The sequence below is a fragment of the Monomorium pharaonis genome, chromosome 9, assembly GCF_013373865.1.
Source record: "Monomorium pharaonis isolate MP-MQ-018 chromosome 9, ASM1337386v2, whole genome shotgun sequence".
Classification (NCBI taxonomy): Eukaryota; Metazoa; Arthropoda; class Insecta; order Hymenoptera; family Formicidae; genus Monomorium; species Monomorium pharaonis.
The window spans coordinates 203,620-224,997 of NC_050475.1; the positions used below are offsets into that span (position 1 = coordinate 203,620).

At 37.0% G+C, this 21,378-nt stretch overlaps 1 protein-coding gene across 2 annotated transcripts in view; it reads left to right on the plus strand.

The window, feature by feature from the left end:
* Nucleotides 1-21,378, plus strand: part of LOC105837473 (amyloid beta A4 precursor protein-binding family B member 1-interacting protein) — a 122,401-nt gene that overhangs the window by 27,638 nt on the left and 73,385 nt on the right. For both annotated transcript variants that reach the window (XM_012682281.3, XM_012682282.3), the window contains exon 2: nucleotides 10,735-10,855. In XM_012682281.3, coding sequence (XP_012537735.1) covers nucleotides 10,757-10,855 — 99 coding nt within the window. In that variant the 5' untranslated portion in view covers nucleotides 10,735-10,756. The remainder of the gene's footprint in view (nucleotides 1-10,734; nucleotides 10,856-21,378) is intronic.

The window sequence follows — 21,378 nt, forward strand, 5'->3', positions numbered from 1 at the left end:
AAAATAAAAATAAAAATTGAAATTGAAATTGAAATTGAAATTGAAATTGAAATTGAAATTGAAATTGAAATTGAAATTGAAATTGAAATTGAAATTGAAATTGAAATTGAAATTGAAATTGAAATTGAAATTGAAATTGAAATTGAAATTGAAATTGAAATTGAAATTGAAATTGAAATTGAAATTGAAATTGAAATTGAAATTGAAATTGAAATTGAAATTGAAATTGAAATTGAAATTGAAATTGAAATTGAAATTGAAATTGAAATTGAAATTGAAATTGAAATTGAAATTGAAATTGAAATTGAAATTGAAATTGAAATTGAAATTGAAATTGAAATTGAAATTGAAATTGAAATTGAAATTGAAATTGAAATTGAAATTGAAATTGAAATTGAAATTGAAATTGAAATTGAAATTGAAATTGAAATTGAAATTGAAATTGAAATTGAAATTGAAATTAAAGTAAAAGTAAAATTAAAATTAATCTTAAAGTTAAAGTTAAAGTTAAAATTAATATTAAAGTTAAAGTTAAAATAAATTAAATTAAAATAAATTAAAATAAAATAAATTAAAATAAATTAAAATAAATTAAGTTAAAATAAAATAAAATAATTTAAATTTAATTAATTAATAAAAGTTTGTCTTTAATTTAGTATGTACTGTTAATAAAAATAATAAAAATAAAATTTTTTTTAATTATAATACTAAACAATTTTAGTTTGGCTTAAGCTAAATTTTTATATTGGCCCAAGTTTGAAAACCAATGTAGGCCCTAGATTAAAAAGCGGAACAAATCGATAGTGGACCAAGATAGGCGTTCTATCTTGAGCCTCAATAAAAGTAAGGAAACCTAACTTGGCCCTGATTACAACCTAGGTAGAATTTCTACACGGGGAGTTGCAATTTTATTATATATTACGCGCGCAATTATTTGACAAAATAACCAAGGAGATAAGTACTTGCATCGTTCCCCGTAGAAATTAATCGTCGGCTAGACGTAAACGATCCTCCCGAACAAAGAGTCATTCACGATTGGCGGCGCGTCTTGGCGTTATATCTCGATTGTCCGTATATTGAGTTACTTGCGCGCGCACGATATGTCTCGACAATCGTTCATTCACGATCTGTTGAGCCGTGTATTCGTACTTTACGTTTATTTTGTCCGTGCACGACGAACTTCCTTCGGTCCGCCACCGTCGCGTTCGCTTTCAAGATCATGAAAGATTTATCATATCGCTGCCGCAAACGCAGATAAATCGTTGGAAACTAAAGCGGCGTGTATCCGAATAATTTTTGTCATCTCGTGTTTCAACGATTTATGGAATACGTAAGCCGCAAATAACTTGCAAAATATTAATTTGTTATATTTACACATGTATGAAAATGGTGCACAATTTTCCTGAGTCATTTTACCTTGCTACGTTCTGATTCTATTTCATGTTAAGCTTTTGTCAAATTCTAGAGTTATATAATTTCTAACAGCTTAATTAAATAATTAAATATATACAGGTTAAATAGATCATGTTAAAATGCTAATTATTATATTGTATGAATTGCTACATAATTTATATGGGTCACGACTTCGCGAATGTGATTGATACGCTGGTGATTGATACGTAACGAGGAATGCTAATTAATCGAAAACAAATCGCATACCACGGGAGCTTAATTAAAATCACGATCTCTATTAATGGTGACGCGACGAAAAGTCCGACGATGACAGTCCGCGCTGCTATTTCGTCGTTCTTGCGTAACGTAAGTTGCTCTCGTTATAGAATCCCGCATACTTTTCCTAGTAGAGACTGGATCGGAAATCGTGATTTGTTCTTCGTGGAAGTATAGCATGTGTCTTATTTCGGATCGGCGCTTAGGCGCTACAGACTGCTGAAAAGCCGTCGGTGTTGTGATTTTTCCGCGAAACGCTTTGCGTTCATCTAACTGGGTTATTTTTTCGAATGAATCACGAGAAGCGAGATTCATTCGTCAGTCTGAGATATCGGAATAAATATCTAGAACATTATTTTTGTGTGACTACAAAAATAAAACGAATATAAAGTGTTTTATAAAAATAATCTAACAATTTTGTTGGATTATTTTTGTAAAAGTCGAATTCGATTGGCACTTTTATTGAATCAATTGCTCATACGAAGAAGAGTCTGAAATTTGTACGTACGATTATCAATGACGGAGCACAAGTGAAACCGAAGGGAAAAACGCTTGTATGCAATCGATACTTGAAACCGGATATCGTATGCGTTGTATTTTGCGAGAGCGCGCCTGCGGTGCAGCGCAAACATGACGCCGTCGTTACTCGACGTCATCGCCCGACGAGCCGGAACGCGCGATGTAGAACAGTCTTGGCATTCATGGCGATTTCGATGAGCCAGATATCCCGCCGACTTATTAACAAGGGGAAATATGAATGAATCGTGCCTTTTGGATGCCTTTGCGCAAGTGATGCACGAAAGCAACCCTTCAACTCCAATCGTTGCTGTTGCTGAAAAAAAAAACACGAGTCACGCATCGAAGAATTTTGGTCTCGTAAACTAATGTGTCCGCGATATTATAATTAATAATTTATTTAATGAATTTGTGTTTAATGTCTATTAGTAGGAAATTATGGGAAGTGTCGTTAAAGAAAATTATTTTGTATGGGATTGCTTGCTCACAAAATTTCGTAGCTATTTATTTTATTATTTTATTTACTTTACAATTGTGTGAAATATTACTTATACGAAAAAGATGACTTGAAATTTATCATGCAAAATATAAGACACTTGTCATATTAATTAATTTTCTCGTTATCGCTGTTGTACAGTTGTGTATACGTTCTGAGTTTGGAACTCAAAGGAGTTCGAGGTCGATCTTTTCGCGAGCAAACGTTTATTTCGTTGTACTTCCGCGAGTCACGTCTGTTGTTCTGTCCCTTTGTTCCTGTAGTTCCTCCTTTCACTTCGTCGCTCTCTCACTCTCGTTACTAAGCTCGACAGAGCTCTTTCTCTTTCGAGATCGTCCTCCGACAAGAAGGAGGAGAATCGCGAAAGTGCGTAACGCGGCGTTGAAGGCGCCACAAAAGGAAGAAGAGCGTAACAACTCGGTGGGGAATGAACGAATATGGAGTGCATCGAAACGAAACGAGGAGAACGAAACGGCAGAACCGAAGACAGCATACGAGAGAGACGTGAAATATAAAATTTATTTAGCTCTGTTTTTCTCAGCAAACTCTAATTAAATTGACATTAGCTGATTGTAATTTTTTTCTTTCTTTTAATTTTACATAAAAGTTTTATAATAAGTCATAGAAAAGTGTATTTACGGTTAGCTTTTGATATATTAATGCATAATATTTCAATACGCTTGATTTCTCACGGGAATCTTATGTGTCTTCATTTGCGCCGGGGTTCTATTGTTTTTTGTAAAAGAGAGTGGCAATTTTTCCATTCATTTCTAAAATTGCACTTTCTGATTACATTGCGTAAGGACTGCACATATCATTTCCAATGTACGCACACATACTCCGGCAAATGATGCGATGGAGTATTCTTGATAAACAACATCTTCATCGTTAATTATAATTTCGAAACGTAATTTTATTATCAGTCGTGATTAAGCATTGAAATAATTTTAAGATTTTTATAATTTGTCTAGATAATCATAGGCAAAAGTTAATAATTCTTAATATTACTATTGTCATTAATAATTGTGATATTATTATTTAATGTATCTCTTGGGTTCACATTATTATTTTATAATTATTACATATATATTACATCACAACTATTCTTGGTTTTGATTACAGACGACAAATGTCTCGTTCAGCCAAGATTATCGATGATGTATGACGCTTAAGAGTTTTCTGTGGAATGTGTTTATCGCCAATTAAAGTTTTCAAGGACTAAAAACATCGCGATGTTAATCGTTTTTGGGCAAAAGGAGGAGGGAACTATAGCCTTACTGTCCGATACATTTTTATATCTTGGCGCAAATGAATCGTAGCAAAAACAGTAGCTAATGAATATTTTTTCATTAGGTACTTAATTGGCTGTAATTTTTTAGCGAAATAATTTCAATTATTTTTCATATTAAATGCTTTATAATAAATTATGAAACTTTTTTTTGATTTTAAATTAATAAATGCATAAATTTTTTCTTTTTTATATTTGATATTTTTACACTTATTATATTTCACGGTTTTTTTTAATAAAAAATTTTTTATTAGTACTGCAATTAAATTAACTAGATTATTTTTAATTAAATTATTAGCTAATGCTATTAATACATCATTTTTTTCATCCATAAATATGTATTAGAAATATAATTTGTGATTGCACATAATAACTAGTTAGCTTGTTTGCTGGAATAAACGATAATAAAAAAAAAACATTTATGCTTGATAATCATCTTGAAAATAATTGATAGTAAAACTTCCATAGTAAATGTTAATGTATAATTTCAAAATGGGTGATGTATTTTTGTTGTTAGTGAAAACGTGTATGAGATCCCTGGGAGGAGATACCTTCTAGCCAAATTACACGCGTCGCGCATTTGTAATTCAAATATCGTAACATTGTCCGTGGATTAACACGCCGGAATCTTTTGCTCGTCGCTTGCATGAGGCGTGAAATATTAGGTATACACTGCTAGTTGCTTGTACAAGATGATATTACCGTATTAAGGATGCCGTCATTGTCTACCGTGATGCTGCTGTATAGGAAGTTTCAAAAGCTGTATTTTTGCAAATACGACGCGAAAACGTTAGATATTTCTTGATAAAAGAAATATTAGAAAAAATAACAGGCAGATTTCTGTAATATTGACGAAAATAAGCATAAATTTTAAATTAAGATTTAAAGTAAAAAAAAATGTAATACAGAAAAATTAGTGAGAAAAGCATCCTTATAATAATGATAAATTCAATAAAATTTCCCTCAACAGATTATTTATATAAACTGTTAAAACTTCTCGGTGAAACTTACGCTATTTCCAATGAACCAGTAAACGGATCATAAAAACGACATTATTTGTTAATTTACGATGAATTGCACGTCCCTTTCCTTGCAGACGGCAAGAATCGCACGCAACAATCCGGAAGGGTCAAATATCTGTTTCCGGGCACGTGCCTCGCGTGTCGAGGCAATCGCGTCGTTCCGTGCAAATTGTCTTTAATCGCTCTCCCGACGCGCAGACCGCGGTATCTTCTCGAAGGTGGTACGACAAACCGCTGGGATATTATTTAACATTGCCATGGGCAACGACGGGGATTATTGAGCGACATACCGCCGAAGTAGCCCCCCCATAGCGAATCCCGCGAACCTGTATGTACTAGTACGTGTTTGCTGAGAAAACGAATTTCTAAAACAGTTCTGCGTCTGCACGTTGTTGGTCAAAGAGTTGGTCATGAATAATTTATAATAGTATAACCGGTGCTTACAATGCTATACTGGAGCATCGGCTATTGATTCGGTTCGTTGGATAAAAACGATAGTGTCGTCAACGTTTTATTCTGGGATGACGCACATGCGAAGTTTCAGGGAGCTGCGCATTCCGAGAATAATGATCAAAAGTAACAAGCAGAGTGGTTCGCAATAAAGTTTTCCCTTGATAAGAATGTCTGTGAAATAATTTTTAAGTTGTGAAAACAATTAAAAATAATTCAACAAGCGGTAAAAGTGCGCACAAATAAATGATAATTTGTTTCAAATAAACTCGCTTTAATATGAATTCAGTTTGAAACTTTGTCGAAAGCTGTAAATAACAGTAAAATATACTTAGTCTTGCTTTGACCATTTTCGCAAATAATTTTTTGACAAATAATTGCCTCTTATTTTACATTTCTAATTTCGTGACCACCTTGTCGGGGCTTCGCACATCCCCCGCGAAGGATCCTTTTTCGGAGAAACTTTTGAACAGTCGGAGGGTTTCCCCGAGTACACATACACGTGAGTCATCGAACACCCTTCGAACAGCCTTGGAAGGAGAATTCGTTGAATCCATCGTTCCGGGTTTTCTCGACCCTCGTTTCCGTGTCCGCGGAATTTCTTTGTGGCGGGGCAAACTTGTGTTCCATAAGGCAGGATCTGAACGCTAGAGGTGAGGATCGATTGAATCGGGGCGTTGCACGGAGAGGACCCTGCGTGAAAGAGGAGATAAGGCTCGCGGAAAGACGGTGCATCCTTCTCGAGGGTGACTCCCGCCATTACGAGCAGGAATGCAGGGTGCTCGCAATTCTCCTGCAAACAACGCTTGTATTTTGTACTTAACGTGATCATGATGCATTTCTATTTACGATAAAAATTATCGCTAAATCGTAGCTTAATATTTACGTTAATTGAGTGTTCTACTTACGCACATTATTATAATTTTTATCAAATTAGACCGTAACATTGCGCGCGTCATTTAGCATTAGATATAAATATAAGTCAACACATGAACACTGCTTGAAATAATTTTTTTATTTAAAAAGTATTTCCTAAATGAAAATAAACGCACGAATCGTTCGATATCTCGTCATATAGTATTTCTCGTTTACTACTTTCAAGTTAAAAGATAATGGTTGTTCCAATTTCGTGATATCGACTCGGATATCTGTTAAGTTGATCAATACCGATATGTTTCCGTGTCGCATTGGCCTTGCTATAAATTCGATTACGATTCATCGCATGCCGACATGTCGATTCGACGACAGTCTCTTCCGTTCCTTGCCGTCTCGCTCGCTTGAGTCCCTGAGGCACTTTCGCCAAGCTCATCCCTCGCGTCGATCCTCGCGATATCTCGAGTACACTCGTTTTGCGAAGGGATTTCTGGTAAATCATTCATATTTTCTGTACCCTTCGCAAGCGAAAAGATATGACTAATTCGACGATAAACGCTTCCAGTGTTCGGATCAAGCTGCTAGAAGTGTGACTTATAAGTGTCGTGGTGATATCTCGGTTGATACTTGTCGATAACACCGTCGTATCTTGGTATTTCAAAGAAATTCTGTGTGTACTGAAATTTTCTTTTTTAACCTGAATTACTCTACCGTTGTGGAATCGGAATATCTACAACTAGAACCGTCAGTGTTATTTGATTTGTAATTCTTTCACAGAATTATTTATGATAAGAGGGAGGGAAATCGTGCGAGTTGTCATTAGAGATTCAATAGTTTCACTCCATTGCTTTACTGGAGTCTGGAATAAAGCTGTTTGGTGCTTGCTCTTACGCAATCGATCACCCTGGTCGCTGAGGGATGAACCGTGCATAGTAGAAGAGGCGCCTCGTTATCGATGTAGGAACCCGTTTCTTCGGGTTGAAAGACAAGCCGTCGTGAACCGTCTAGCTGCAACATCGGTTATGTCGCCGCTGCTGGAGAAACGGGAGAGCTTTGTCTGCTCGTTGCATTATTAATCGAGCAATCGATATCTCGGTCCATGTTTCATGCACGTACACCACGGCGCTAGCCCGTCGCTGTACGTATTACGTTGGTTTATCAACTTGCATTATTTTCTTAACTTTGTTTTATCGACGAGATTAGGAAGATAATTTTTTTTAATTTTTCATAATTATTTAGCAACTCTACAAATTTATTCATATTTCTACATTTTATGTGTTTTAAGAATTCGGAAAAACACGAGACAATAACTGTAGCAAATTACTAAAATTTATTAAATTTCTTATTGAATGCTAGAGATGTGCGAATTATTAAGTTGAATTTATATTTAAATTGATGCCCGAAAGACTCGAATCTTGTCATCCGATTTTGTGTTGTTTAGGTATCATAATCGATATTATTTTTCTTTCATGACAATCTTTTTTTATTACCTGTATATTAAAATTCAACGTAACAATTATTATACTGCTGATTAAAAGTTACGTTCCAACGATTGGATGTGATTCGATTCAATTCACTTCAGTTGATTCGATTTAATTTAATTGGGCAAAATTCTGTAAATTTTGTTAATTCGATTTGATTTGATTTGGCGTAAAAAAACCTTGATTCTCACATGTCTATTGTATTGTGACTGAACTGTATAAAATTCAGATGCAATTCAGATGCAACAGAAAGAGAATTGGAAAAAAAATTTTAATTTATTATACAATTACATATTATATGTAAATATGTTTTAACTTTACTGAGGGTTTTGTGTCTCTCGCATTAATTTTTCTCTATTACGTGAATAAGAATTAAGCGATAGTTAGATATGTTACGGTTATTATATCAAAAGAGAAAATCATATTATCAAGTCGTATTAGTGTTTACATGTCCTCGAGATAAAAAAAATAGGGGAAGCGTTCGCGAAGCGTCGCGAGTATGATATTTTCTACGCTCGTTCCGACGACACAAGAAAGTTGCATCGCCCGACAAGCTGACGTTTCACCACGCATTTTCCGTCCCTGCTGCGCGCGTTTCGCGCTATCATGTCGCGCCGTATCGCGGTGTAAACCTTGCAAGGACACCTCGTCCAGTGCACCGTAAACCCGTTCCTCTCTCGCTCCCGTCTCCTTCTCCCTACCGCAATTAGCGGCGCAGTTTTGCGCTACTTCGGTGGAATGCAACGCTATTCCGCCCCGACCGCGAGACGATTATACCGCACCTGCGTGGCGTGCAGCGTGCAGCGTATTTATGTAAAACCGTCCAGCGATGCGCCATTCAACTCGGCCATGCACCCTCAGGTGATGGTCTCTATCTAAAAGTGACCTACACACGGATCGCTGCTACTTTCCCACACGCGCTACCACGAGAACTTGAAGTATCAACCTTTCCGCAAACTGCCACGTGACATGTGGAACGTTAGAAATGAGAATCCCGCTACAGCGGATTTTTTTTTTTTTTTTAGACTCCAGTTCCTTTCACGTATATTCACATCTCTGAGAAGTAGATAGCTATGAATTTCATTATTAACTATTTGTCAGTCAAAATACAGAGCAATTAAAAACGCTTGTGAAATTTTGCGTTTCCAGTTACGCGAATATTTTCTTTCGGTTATCTCCAGTCAGAAATCCCTCGCGTTGCAGGAAGTGTATTTTAACGGCAGAAATTCTTACTGATATCGCTTAATCGCGGAACTGCGATTGGCTAATCGCAGAACTATGCGGTTAGGCCGAGATCTCACTGCTACCGAAGGTCTTTCTACCTCGCGACAGGAGACGGAGGAGGAGGCAAACGGTTGCATTGCTGCAGCGTGACGATATCGAAATAATTAACAGTTGCGCGCGTGCATTTACCCGGAATGATGCCTATAACGAGAATCGAATTAACGGAATCGATACATGGCCCACCTGCAATCGTCGCGACGCAAAGGGGAAAGACCGGTCTGTGCGCAAGTGCACGCTGCAACCGGGGGATGCGTTTTGCCGGAATAGCGCAAGGAGAGTGGGGAGAGGACGCGGCGGAATGAGTTGATTTCTCTCGAGACAATCGGGCGATTAAATTAATTTTCATTATCGGTAATGGCGTCGCGCGCACTTGACCGCGATGCACGGCTGCGACAAATTAATCTAATGTCTCGTTAGCACCGTCTGTAATTACGACTTAATTCTTGACGTTTAACGTGACCGCTGCTTTTAATTTCGGAATGCACGCCAATTCACCTTAACCGATATGCTCCACGTTTGTATCGCGTTCAGGGGAAAATTAATATGCCTGTCTATTGTAAAGTACATCTAACTTTGCTGTGGCGATTAAGAGTAGCGAAATATTATTTCTATAAGTTATACTCACTTTCTGCAGCGACATTCATATTAACATCTCAAAATTATATTTAGATAATTCAGAAATAATTTTATTTACTTATATTTGGTTCTACTCATAATTGTATAATTATGTCTGTGTCATATTTAACTACGCTATTATTTAACAGGATAGTCTCGATATTTAATTAGAGATAAACTCGATAAGATATATTTTAACTTAAACCGAACTTAAACAAGACGATTGCAGACGTGTGCTCCGGGGTTAACTAATTACAACGAAGCAGAATTCCACGTTTCAATTTGCGGCACGAGTATACCCAATTATACGAGTTAATGAAAAGGAATTGTGACAAAGCAGCGTTTATGCCGATCTCGTTTCTACGCGATCACAGTTTCGCGGTCCCATTAATGGGAGTTTCGGGCCAAGGCCCGACGCTCGACGCTACTACTAAATGTTTCGTCAACAATTCTACGCCATCGCAGCTGGTAACCGCAAGTTACTCTCCAGCGAACAAAGCCATATTACGTAGACAGTACATATTTGTCGATGACATACTTGCGTGCAGTGCAAAGCGAAGGCAAGCGTACGGCATTGGGGCAGAATTATAGCGAGAGATGGTATAATTTCCGAAAATTTCATAATTTGCTGAATTCTATAATTTTCCATATTTCTGTATTCAATAATTGGATATATATTTGGTGCGTATCATTTGGCGTTAATATAACGGTGCTCTCTGTTAAAGAAATAAATTCCCCAAAATTTTGTCAGAACTCGTTGTTTTATAAAACAAATCCAATTTCGATAAAAGCGTCGCGTTTGCCAGCGACCTCCTATTATTTTATCGAATTTATTGCAGTTGCTTCCATAAATTTAGTGTGGCGATATTTTGCGTTTTGCATTTGATTTCGAATCGCGCAATTAAGTTACTGCGATATGAAGGGTTTCTTTTGTTACGCTTTTTATGTATAAAAATCGTTTGTATTCCAGATTTTTTATAAAATAATATCTTGATGGAAATACTTCGAGAGAAAATCTGACGATCCAAATTTTCTGTGCAGGGAAAACGATTCAACGGACGCCATGGAGCGATACGAGGAAGAAGCCGAGGACAGCGACAACGAGACAGATCCTGAACAGCTTCTGAACGAGTGGCTGGGCGAGTTGGACAGCCTGACTGTGGTGAGTTTCTATATTTCTCCTCGCGTGGTTTCTTCGTTAGCTATTTTACGGTCAGGAACCCGCGAACAACCGCCGTTGTGCTAACAGCGTGTAAGCAGCTAAACACTCCGTGAAACAACCGTAAATATTCTGAATGTCTGGAGAAAATTGGAAAAATAAATTTCGTCTTTCCGTGAACAGTCCTTCAGCGTACTCCGCATAATAATAGGAACAAAAAACCGGTTTCTCTTAGCAGTATTATTAATTCATTGTACACATCGCGTTGTTAAATATCCCAGCAAGTGAAAATAATTGTAAATACAGTCAGTATATGGCAGTAATATTACAATTAATTACATATATATGTATATATATACTCAAGAATTACTAAAAATTACAAACATTGCATGTCGTAAATTACGTACAGAGCAACTAAAATATATCTTGTAGCAATTATGAATAATTAACATGAACTTAAGTGATTGATTACAATTCTTACGTTCACAATGAAACAAATATTCTGTGGTGTATCTAATTTAAATGATTGTTAAACGTTAAATAAAGCGGTAGACCGTGATACAAATTTGACGTCTTTAATTAAACGTCTCTGATACGAGACGATATCTGGAGATTGAAGCGGAGTCGCTGTCGGGCAAGAAATTTTGATCTGATTAGTTTGAAAGACGAAGCGATCCAATGAAGAGGCAGCTGACTAACTGTCTCTCTTGAGTACGCGCTTCTCAATTGGTGTCAATTGGCGCGTGGTCTAAATGATTCGCTAGTAGCGCTCGCACGAGAAGCCGCTGAGTTTACTTCCTTGAAAAGCGTGCACGTGTCTCCGTTGCGCGTTTATGTTTCTACGTTTGAGGTCTTAAGACTCTTAAGTGTAGTCAACGACTGCGGAGTACGCTGACAAGTGGATTATGATTTTACGTAACAAAATGCGTGCATATGAACCTAATTATCGATAAATTCATAAGTGAAAGAAACGAAAATGAAAAATATTATTAATAAATTTAAATGAAACTTTGTTTGGTTATGTAATTATTTGTAATATCTATAATTGTCACATTACGACAATATTTAATGTTGTAAATGTACATTTGCGACACATTTATTTATTACTGCAACGATGTCACTTTATTACACGATACTATTCTATATGTATGGAAATTTCATATAATTTGGGCTTTTCAAATCAGCGTGGTAGCATATTATAAATTAATTGGTTGTTTGTGCATCGTTTTGATTCGCGATCTTTGTGATTTGCGCAATAACGAACGCGAAACGACAGAATTGCCGGCAATTGACGTGTCCGAGTGATTACGACGCGAACTTTGTCCAGCGAGTAGACCAACGTTCGTTCTTGCTGAGTGCTTTTAGCGCTTCCTGCCTAGAAGCTCATGGCCTGTCCTGTGGTCGTCTCTAATTTCATTAAATCGCGGATAATCGCTTTCCCGACGGATTCTCTGTTATATTGTTAGTTGTGTGTGTGTGTGTGTGTGTGTGTGTGTGTGTGTGTGTTAGCGACTTTTAGCACGCTTGCAGGCACGATTACACCGGGCAGTCAGGGGCGCGCGATTCGCGCGAAACGTCATTACGAAGTTCGAGAATTTCCTTTGTCGTTAGTTCCGGGCGGTAAAAGTTCCCGCGTTCACTTCGTAAAAGTTCTCCCTCGTCTTTGTACCGAAGTGATAGAGAAATTTTGAGATTAATCCGCAAAAACTAACGACAAGTTATCCCGCAGACGTCTCTCTATTTTTTGGGGGGGGGGGGGGTGGGCGTCGCTTTCCTCTTGTTATTTGCCGTAACGAGGTTTCCAGAAACTTGGAGCAAATCTTCTGTCATATTACCTTGCCTTAAAAACTTTAATATTGTCAGCTTGTACATTGCGGATTCGTTTTTTCCTTGGGGTTTCTCGTGGTACCTGTTGAGTACCTTTTATTTTACATACAGACGAGTCTTCTCGGGCGTAGCTTGAATTTTCGAGACTTCATGTCACGAAGAGTGACATGGCGGGATAATATTGGAAAAATATTTTATGTGCGTTGATCAAACGATGTTCTAAGTAACCTTTTTTTTCATCTATTCTAAATCTGAATCTGGTCGTTTTCCAGAATCGTCAACCGTTGACATTCTCGAGGAACAGAACTTGATGAACTCAGTCAGATCCAAAGTTTAATTGAATGTGACTCAGGAATAGAATTATTCCTCGTACGAATTACGTCTTAAATATCTCACGATACCCGCGATTTCCGGTGAACTGGGGTGAGTCTTAATCGCAATCACAGCTAATCTGATTGCGAACGCGACGCCTCGTCCTCGAGGAGTAAAAGTATTCGCTGAAAGTGAAACCGTGACGCGTAACCTTGAACCTTTCTACAAGCCGGCGCACGACGAATGGACACTCGAGGATCGCGTCTACTCGGTGAAAGATGGATGAGTAGAATCGCGCGAGCACATCGACTTGCACTTGGTCGTTTCGCGGCGAAGGTCCGGCCGAATCGATAGCCGAGCAATTGGGTGTCATTGCCCCGCCATTACGCAATGTTTGCTTAACGGAGACGGGAAATTAAAATTGCGACGCTCGGGGGAAACGTAGAGTGAATGACCGATTGGAAGATATTAACAAATTTGTCTCACGGTAAATTCTACCGAACGTGTACCTCATTTTTGTGTTTCGTTGATGCTCCTCAAGTTTTGAATCGAGTTATTTTTACGAATAAATTGCTAATAAATTTAATGTAGAGGAGGATAGTTAACATGTAATTTGTCCGATATTCCCGCAGTCGGCCAGCTGAACTTTGTCATCGATGAGTAATAAGCGCTCGCGATACTGAGACTGTCACCATTATTGAGATATGATTTTTCTATAGGTCGCGCGTAAAACTCGCGTGGCGTTTCACGAGTTGCGTCGCGTCAAGAACGATAAACAGGCAATCGTCCGGGCTTTCTCCTCACCCTGTTGCTCTCTTCTTATTTCTTTCACTTTTATTTCGAGATTGCTCTGGGTCTATAACGCAAGAGGTAAGAGAGAAAGAGATAGAAGGAGAAAGAGAAGGAAAGAAAAAGAGAAAGAAAAAGAAGGAGAAAGGGAAGCTTTTGCTTGCACTTGCACTTGGCGATGCATTGGAGGTCGGTCAAGGCGCCTGTGTGCAGATCGATAGCCTGGCAACGTGGAACGGATAACGTTGCAACTCTGGTCGCTGACCCCTACGTGGCTACGGAACATTCGCGAGAGCGTTGGAACAGAAGCGCCGAGGCGTCTTGCGAAATATTAGTTAGAACCGGGTCAACGTTAGTTTTGTCTCGCACTTCAGAACGCCTTCTTGTCAAGTGTCCCTAATCAAACCCCGAGATGTAAGATTAATCCTAAAAAATGTCGTGTTAAAAACGTAAAGCGTATAGCTGTATCCTTGCACACCTTTAATATAAAAAGTTCACTTGAATTTAACTATGCGCATTTAAATCTAATGGAATACGCCAGACGGAAGGATAAAGCTCATGAAATATAAAATATCTCTCTTGATCTTTCTTTCGCCTTTACGCCGGAAATAGTTTTTTTTTTTCATTATTTTTTTTTACTTCGTTTCTACACTCCGTGAATTATTCGCGATGATTAAGGCGTTACGGTGCTGAACATCATCGTTCACATTGGTTGGTCATTCCATGAAGACGCGAAATGCGCTTTGGGATGATTCGCGTGTCACGGATGTACCGTAACGCGAGTACCGAGGTGTCCAATTTGCAGTCCTCGCTTGGGGACTGCAGTATTTTGCGCGAGGCGTCGCACACATGAAATTACTGTGCCCCGCTAAATTGTATAACAGCTTTTCTCAGAATACGCGCGGCACAATCGTGTTGTCTCTTGTAGCACATCTCACGCGAAATTATTATATCTCTGGGTGCGCGGCATTTTCCGCAAGATAATTACTCGATCTCTTCATTAAAAGAACCAAATTTGAATTTTTTATACTTTTAAATGTACAGTAACTTGGACGTTTAAAAAATGGTGTTTATATTTTTGTAACAGTGTAGAAGATAATGAGTATTTATTATTTTTTAAAATAAAAGTGCTTATATTGTATTAAAATGCACTTTTGCAATGAATATTATATTATATAAAAGTCAAGTCTTAAGTTTATTAACTGACTTGACATTCGTTTTATGGATTATATTGCTGCGAGAATAATTTATTTGCGCGCCAATAAATATTTTTTATTTTTTAATTTATTTTTTTATTTTGCAAAAAGGTTTTGCTTATCACATGCTTTTTAACCAATTTTAACAAATGTATACATTAGAAATTATTAATTATTTAATCGAAAGTTGATTATGTCAAATTTTCAATGATACATCAATGATACACATAAAATAATTTTAAAAATTATTTGCGTTATCTTTAGCTATTGTTTAAATATCTCTTACGTCATCTAGCTCTTAATTATTAGCAACGATTATCTCGGAAACTGTGCTATCTTTGCTGCATACGTTACCGACAACAGTTTTCTTGCTTCGGCATTGGTAATGCAGGTCTCAGCCTTAACATGTCTCTTCATGGTTTCATGGTTGGAACATGTGTGGTGCTGATATCTTCATTAGAGAAGAAATGTTCATTAGCAGAGAAATCTTGATTAATCCGCAAGGGAGTGACTGATCCGTCATTTGAACTTACAATTAACAAATCTATGACTCTAATTATGAGTTCAATATACGAATACCCTCATTTATACATCAAACATCCATATGTAGACTCTTTTATGAATAATAGCACAACAAACATTTAAAATATTTAATTTAAAAGTAAATTTAAAAATTATAATTTAAGAGAAAAATAAGAATAAAAACTAGATTCCACTTTTTAAAAATAGATAGTGAAAACATATTATATATATGTATGATTAATTTTTTGCATATACTTTTTAATATAAAAACAGGAATTTTGATGGAACACTTTCAATAATATCTATACACAATATTAAAAAATTGTTAGATATTTTTTGTGGAATATTTCAAGATAATTTTAAGATTGTAATAATGTATTTAAATAATGATTGCAATTCATTCAAATAATGCCCTGATAAGATTATTCTGATAACATGGAGAACGCACAAATACGAACTTTTCGCGAAAAGAGCGTGTAAAAGCAATTTATATTTTTCGTATAATGTACCGTGAATGAAAAATGCGTTTTTTATCAAAAACCCATAGAGTTTGCGTACTTCGAGAGAGGCGGCTCTTCACAGTCACCGATTTGATTGATAAACCTTACAATCCCATGGCAGCCAATCCAAACTTGTAATTATCGAATTCACGGTACGTACGACATGACAAGCTACGTCCCATTACGGTGACTGATAAGGCTCAAGAGGCTAAATCGTTCATTATATCATTTGATCGTTCGTATAATGAGGGTAAATCGGAGCGAGCGCGAACGGCTAACCGTACCTCGCGGCGAAATAGACAAATGGTTAAGAGCTTCCGGTGGCTATTAATATGCGGGCTTCGTAGTATCCGCATCCGCGCCGGGACTCCGTGGCCATCCTTAATCGCGACCGAGGCCAATGGGAGCCTTTGTTCCATAATATTGCTGTATCCGGTATGGTGCTTGTTCGCTATTCTTTCGTTGATCAGGAGAAACTCCGGTGATGTCTGTGCACCTTTGGAATATCTATAGTATGGAAATAGAGAGAGAATCATTTTTATGAATTGTTATAACAGACATTTTAATTTTACTTTCAACAATCTTGCTGTATTAGTATAAATAATTTTTTAATTGTGTACATTGTTTAGATATTATTTTTCCGTCGCGTTTTTTTAAAAATGTTTTCGACTCCTTAATAATTGTTCACTTAGGGGACGAGATTTGAACACACGCAAAAGATTATATATTTAAGAAGATAAAGGCTAATTATCAGATTATCAATCTGGGATACGTATAACGCGATATGTGAACGGCCACGTTATTATCGTCAATTTTAAATCGTACAGATCCATCAGTAGTGACCCCTGGCCGCAATTACAGCTTTCGAGAAGCCTAAACACCGTGCGGAGAAAGAAATTAGGTGACCTCTTGATCTTGGTGCTCCCAAGACTCCATTACATGATAACGTATATACTTCGTTAGGATCGACTCGATTAACGTTCTTCGGTTAAGTATAATATTTATCGATGCCATTAAATTAGTAGCGAGAGAGGATTACGTTGAAAAAGAATTCTCAATTCCAGATCCGCTTTCGCAGATGCGGACAATCGTCCTTTTAAAGATTTGTACTTATTGAGTGGCGAACTCGTGAACAATACTGTGCAATTGTACTAATAAAATTAATAAAACTTTGTTAAATGAATATTAATTTATAATCAATTAATTATTAGAATATTAGCATTGGTATTAAAGTTTTGTAAATCACTTTAAAATAATTGAAAAAAATAATCAAAGAAATGGCCTTCTAACAAGGCCTTTTTTCAAATATAATTTTTTTCACGACGTTAAGATAACTAATTCTCTTGTTTACTTATTGAAGTTAAAGAATAAAGGTCTACGTTAGGTGTGTTCTCTCTGTTGTAAAACTATGAATGACATCGATTCATTTGTTCCGACATTCATCGCACGCTTTTTTTCTTGCCCTATTGAGAAAATAGCGCTCTTCAGGTAGCTCGAGAAAGATAAAGAGAGCGGGAAATGCGAGAGAATATCGCTCAGGTAGCGGCACGCTGCACGTGCCTAAGGGCAGCTGTGCAGTTTGGCCGACCTTCTTCCCGCTCATCCATCCTCCAACACCGTGTGCCGTAAAGCGATCCTCATTTCCGTGTCTCTTCTTCGGGGCTTCTGTTTTCGTCGGTTTCTCTCTCGGGGTCAGATGAACCGTTATCAACGCGCTTGCAAAATAAAAAAGAAAAGCAAGCATCGAGAAAAGGGTGGAAAAAATCGTATCTTCACGCGCGTGGCGTTAAAATATTGCGCGAACAATCTGAAAATTTCATTTTTAATATTTCACATGTATTTAAGAAGAGAAAGACAATAAGTGTTTAGATAAAATTTAGAATGTAATCCCATAAAAAGTATATACAAATTTTTTTGAATTATTTTCGGCATATTAATTAATAATAAGTCGATGTATATAAATAAAACTAAAATATTAATAGAATTAAAAAATGATTGCGGTGAATACTCTAAGAATGAAAATTATTAATACCTGTTTTTTTATTTATTATATCGTAATATGATCTGGATGTATTACATCCTATCAATCATATAATAAATATGATGAACAAATTATCTCGACATTATATAATTAATTAATGTAACGCTAAAATTGATTTTCTAACTCTCTTTCACACATCTCAAGTGGAGGTAAGCGAACGAAAAAATTCTGTGGTTGGTTCAGCCACGCGTTCTGCTTGCCATCTGTTGCGCTAGTCTCTAATCTTGTCAGATAAATCTCGTGCGACGTGAGATATTATCTTTGACGCACCATTTTCCGTGTGGACGAATACATTTAATTTCTGCAGCTTTCTAGATAGTTTTGTGCACAATGCAAATATATTTTGTTATAAAAAATATACTGCTCTTTTTTTAGAAACGAGGAGATTTTACGATATTATGAGTTTGCTCGGAAGGATGAACGAAAAAAAAGATGATACATAATTAAAATGATATATATTTAATTCTTATTACAATATTATATGTACATCAAATCGTATAATTAACATTGCTGATGTAGAAGTTATTATGTTTAGCGTTCTGTAATTTGCTCGTATACATGATTCATAATTGTGATAAAACGATATGCAATATAATGAAATAGACTATATTTTATATATATATATATTTTTTAGACAATATATATATATATATTTTTTTTTAGACAAATTATCTTAAGAGCCGTAAGATGTAATGTCAATTTATTAATAGATCAAGATAGAGGAAATACACATCCGCTTGGTCTGAACTTTAGCTTCGCGCTCTCAACACCTCGAACAGCTTAAGCCTCGTCCTGGCGCATATATCCATCGTTCTTTGAGTTGCAGCTGCCTCGTAGTAGCAGCACGTGTTCCTCTTTTCGGGGCAGGTGGTTGGCGTCGTTAAGCAATCGCCTCCCCCTCGACGAGGACCGAGATTTGAACGGCGTACAGTTCGTCGGCGAGCGAATGTAGAGGACGATGAGGAGTAAGAAGAAAAAAAAAGAGCGAGAAAGAAGGACAGGCCCGACAGGCACCGATGCTCATGACTAAAAGCAGATCCGTGGTACTTTTGCCAAAGAATATGAAGAGAGTATTGCCGCGGGGAGGTAGGAGGGGTATTGCATCTTTTGCGAAACCTTTCACGATAATCAATAATTTTGCATATTATTTAAATGCAAATTTTCACAGAAGAATAAAAAATTGAGAGAATATGATTTATATGCAACGATTCATATGTATCGTGTGGTAATATGTAGCAATATTTGCACATAAAATATTTTACATGAAGAAACATTCAATTTTTACAAATTGCGTTTACTTTATGATTTAACAGTATTAAGAACATAGATTTTTTATGGTTATTTATTATTTTCTTTTGTATGATAAATAAATACGTGACAATTTTTTAGCTTACTAGGTATTCCTAGAATTAATATCTGTTCGTAGTCGAATAACGAACGAAACCGCGTGATGTCGTTAAGCGGCCAATCGCGAAAAAAGAGAATAGCGAAGGGATAATGTAACTTGGGCCACGAAAGAGGGACGACGAAGGTGTCCGCCCGTCTGCGGGTGCCCGCTGCAGGAGGACCGCGCGCGCGATCAGGTGAAGCGAACGAGGGGTAAGAGGGCGAAAAACGACCGGCAGGTGGTGCCGTGAGGTGTGCTGCTGATATACGCGCGCGTCGTGACCGGTTCCAAGATCGGCGTGGATCTTCGCCGTGCGGTTTACCGTCGCTTAATAACCCGGCACGTGAAGGGTCTACCGTCGGCCCTGACTGCGTGCGCGATAAATCTCGTAGCGCAACGCGCGACGTTACATTCGAATTGCGCGATTGCCAAGATCCGCGACGTGAGCCGGGCAGGTGGCAGCCACGGCCGACTCCTCCGGACTTATAGCTTCCTGCGGAGTAAAACGAAGGTCACGTCGAACGTATGGGCCTTTCGTGTTTTACGCCTTGATTGAGAAAGACGCAAAGATTTTTATCTAAGACTGCTCATTAACATTTTTATGTAATCTAATTACACCGAAAGAAGAAGAGAGAATTATGATATGATATTTCAAAACTTGAAATTTATAAAATTTTAAATCTATATATTTTTCAGGAAAGAGTACGTAGAAAAATGTCGCGCGGAAGAAACGTGCATCTTGAAACTAATGTTGAATTTTTGATAAAAGAGTTCTCACAAGCGACATTTCATGAAATTTTTTTATAATTCCAAATTAGTAACAAGATCTAATATCATATTTTTTTATACATTACATATCGTAAATTTGAAGAATTTATTTATTTTTTTTATTAATTGATGTTTAATCATTTTAAATTTTGTTAAGCCGAAAACGATCTCTTCGGAGAAGAATATCGTGAAGATGTGATAAGTTTCAATTTCATACGCGAGGAGTACATGTCGTGCTCTTACGTTATCGGCGATCAAGCTTAATGACACGAGAGTTGTATTCATGCAGGTTGGATAAGGGTGGACCACCCTCATATATGACTGGGTATTCTCCCTTCGAAGGGTCTCCGACAAAAAAAGGGCGAGCACGAGCTGATGCGGGGGATGCGGGGGCAATGAAGTTTTCTTTCCTTTTTCTTCCGTTTCTCTTCTTTTCTTTTTTCTTTTGGTAAATCAGATGCAGCCTCTCCTCTCACCTCTCCCAAAGCTCTGAGCGCAACAGTTGGCGAGGAGGAAACATCTGTCGGTCGCAGCGCATGCGTATCCTTCCAGGTAAAACCTGAAGGGGTTCAGGGATTCTCAAATTTTCGGAAATTAAATTCGCGAATATTGGATTTTATAAAAAATTAAGCTGATACTTTTAATAAAAGGAAATACTAATAAACTACACAATTCTGTTGTACACAGAAAGCGAATAAAATTTAAATTATATATAGTTTAATGCAATTTAAACTAATTTTGAAAGTTTATATTATATAGATAAATTTTTATATTTGTTAAATTTGGATTTTGAAGGATTAGGAAAGTGAAACTATAACGTGATGAAACACATGTGCAGCGTTCCGAACATAAAAAACTAAGCTACTTTGCTCAGCTCGTTGTGTCGTTTTATTAGAATCCTTTCATCTATCTATATCTAGCGATATAACTTTAGAAACGAACTTTAGAAACACGCTCGAGAATTAGGGCCGGTTGATGTCGAAAGTGCGGCGCTTTGGATTTTCGGCCAGCGTATCGGAGTTGGTTGAAATGCGTTGATATTTGTCATCGTAGAACGATCTCGTGGAGAGCGATGTGTTCCGTTAATTGACATTCGTCGAATAACGACACCAGGAATCTTATAAGATACTTATTTCTGTCGTGTTTACTTACACTAAAAAGATATAGAAGAGCGGTAATACATA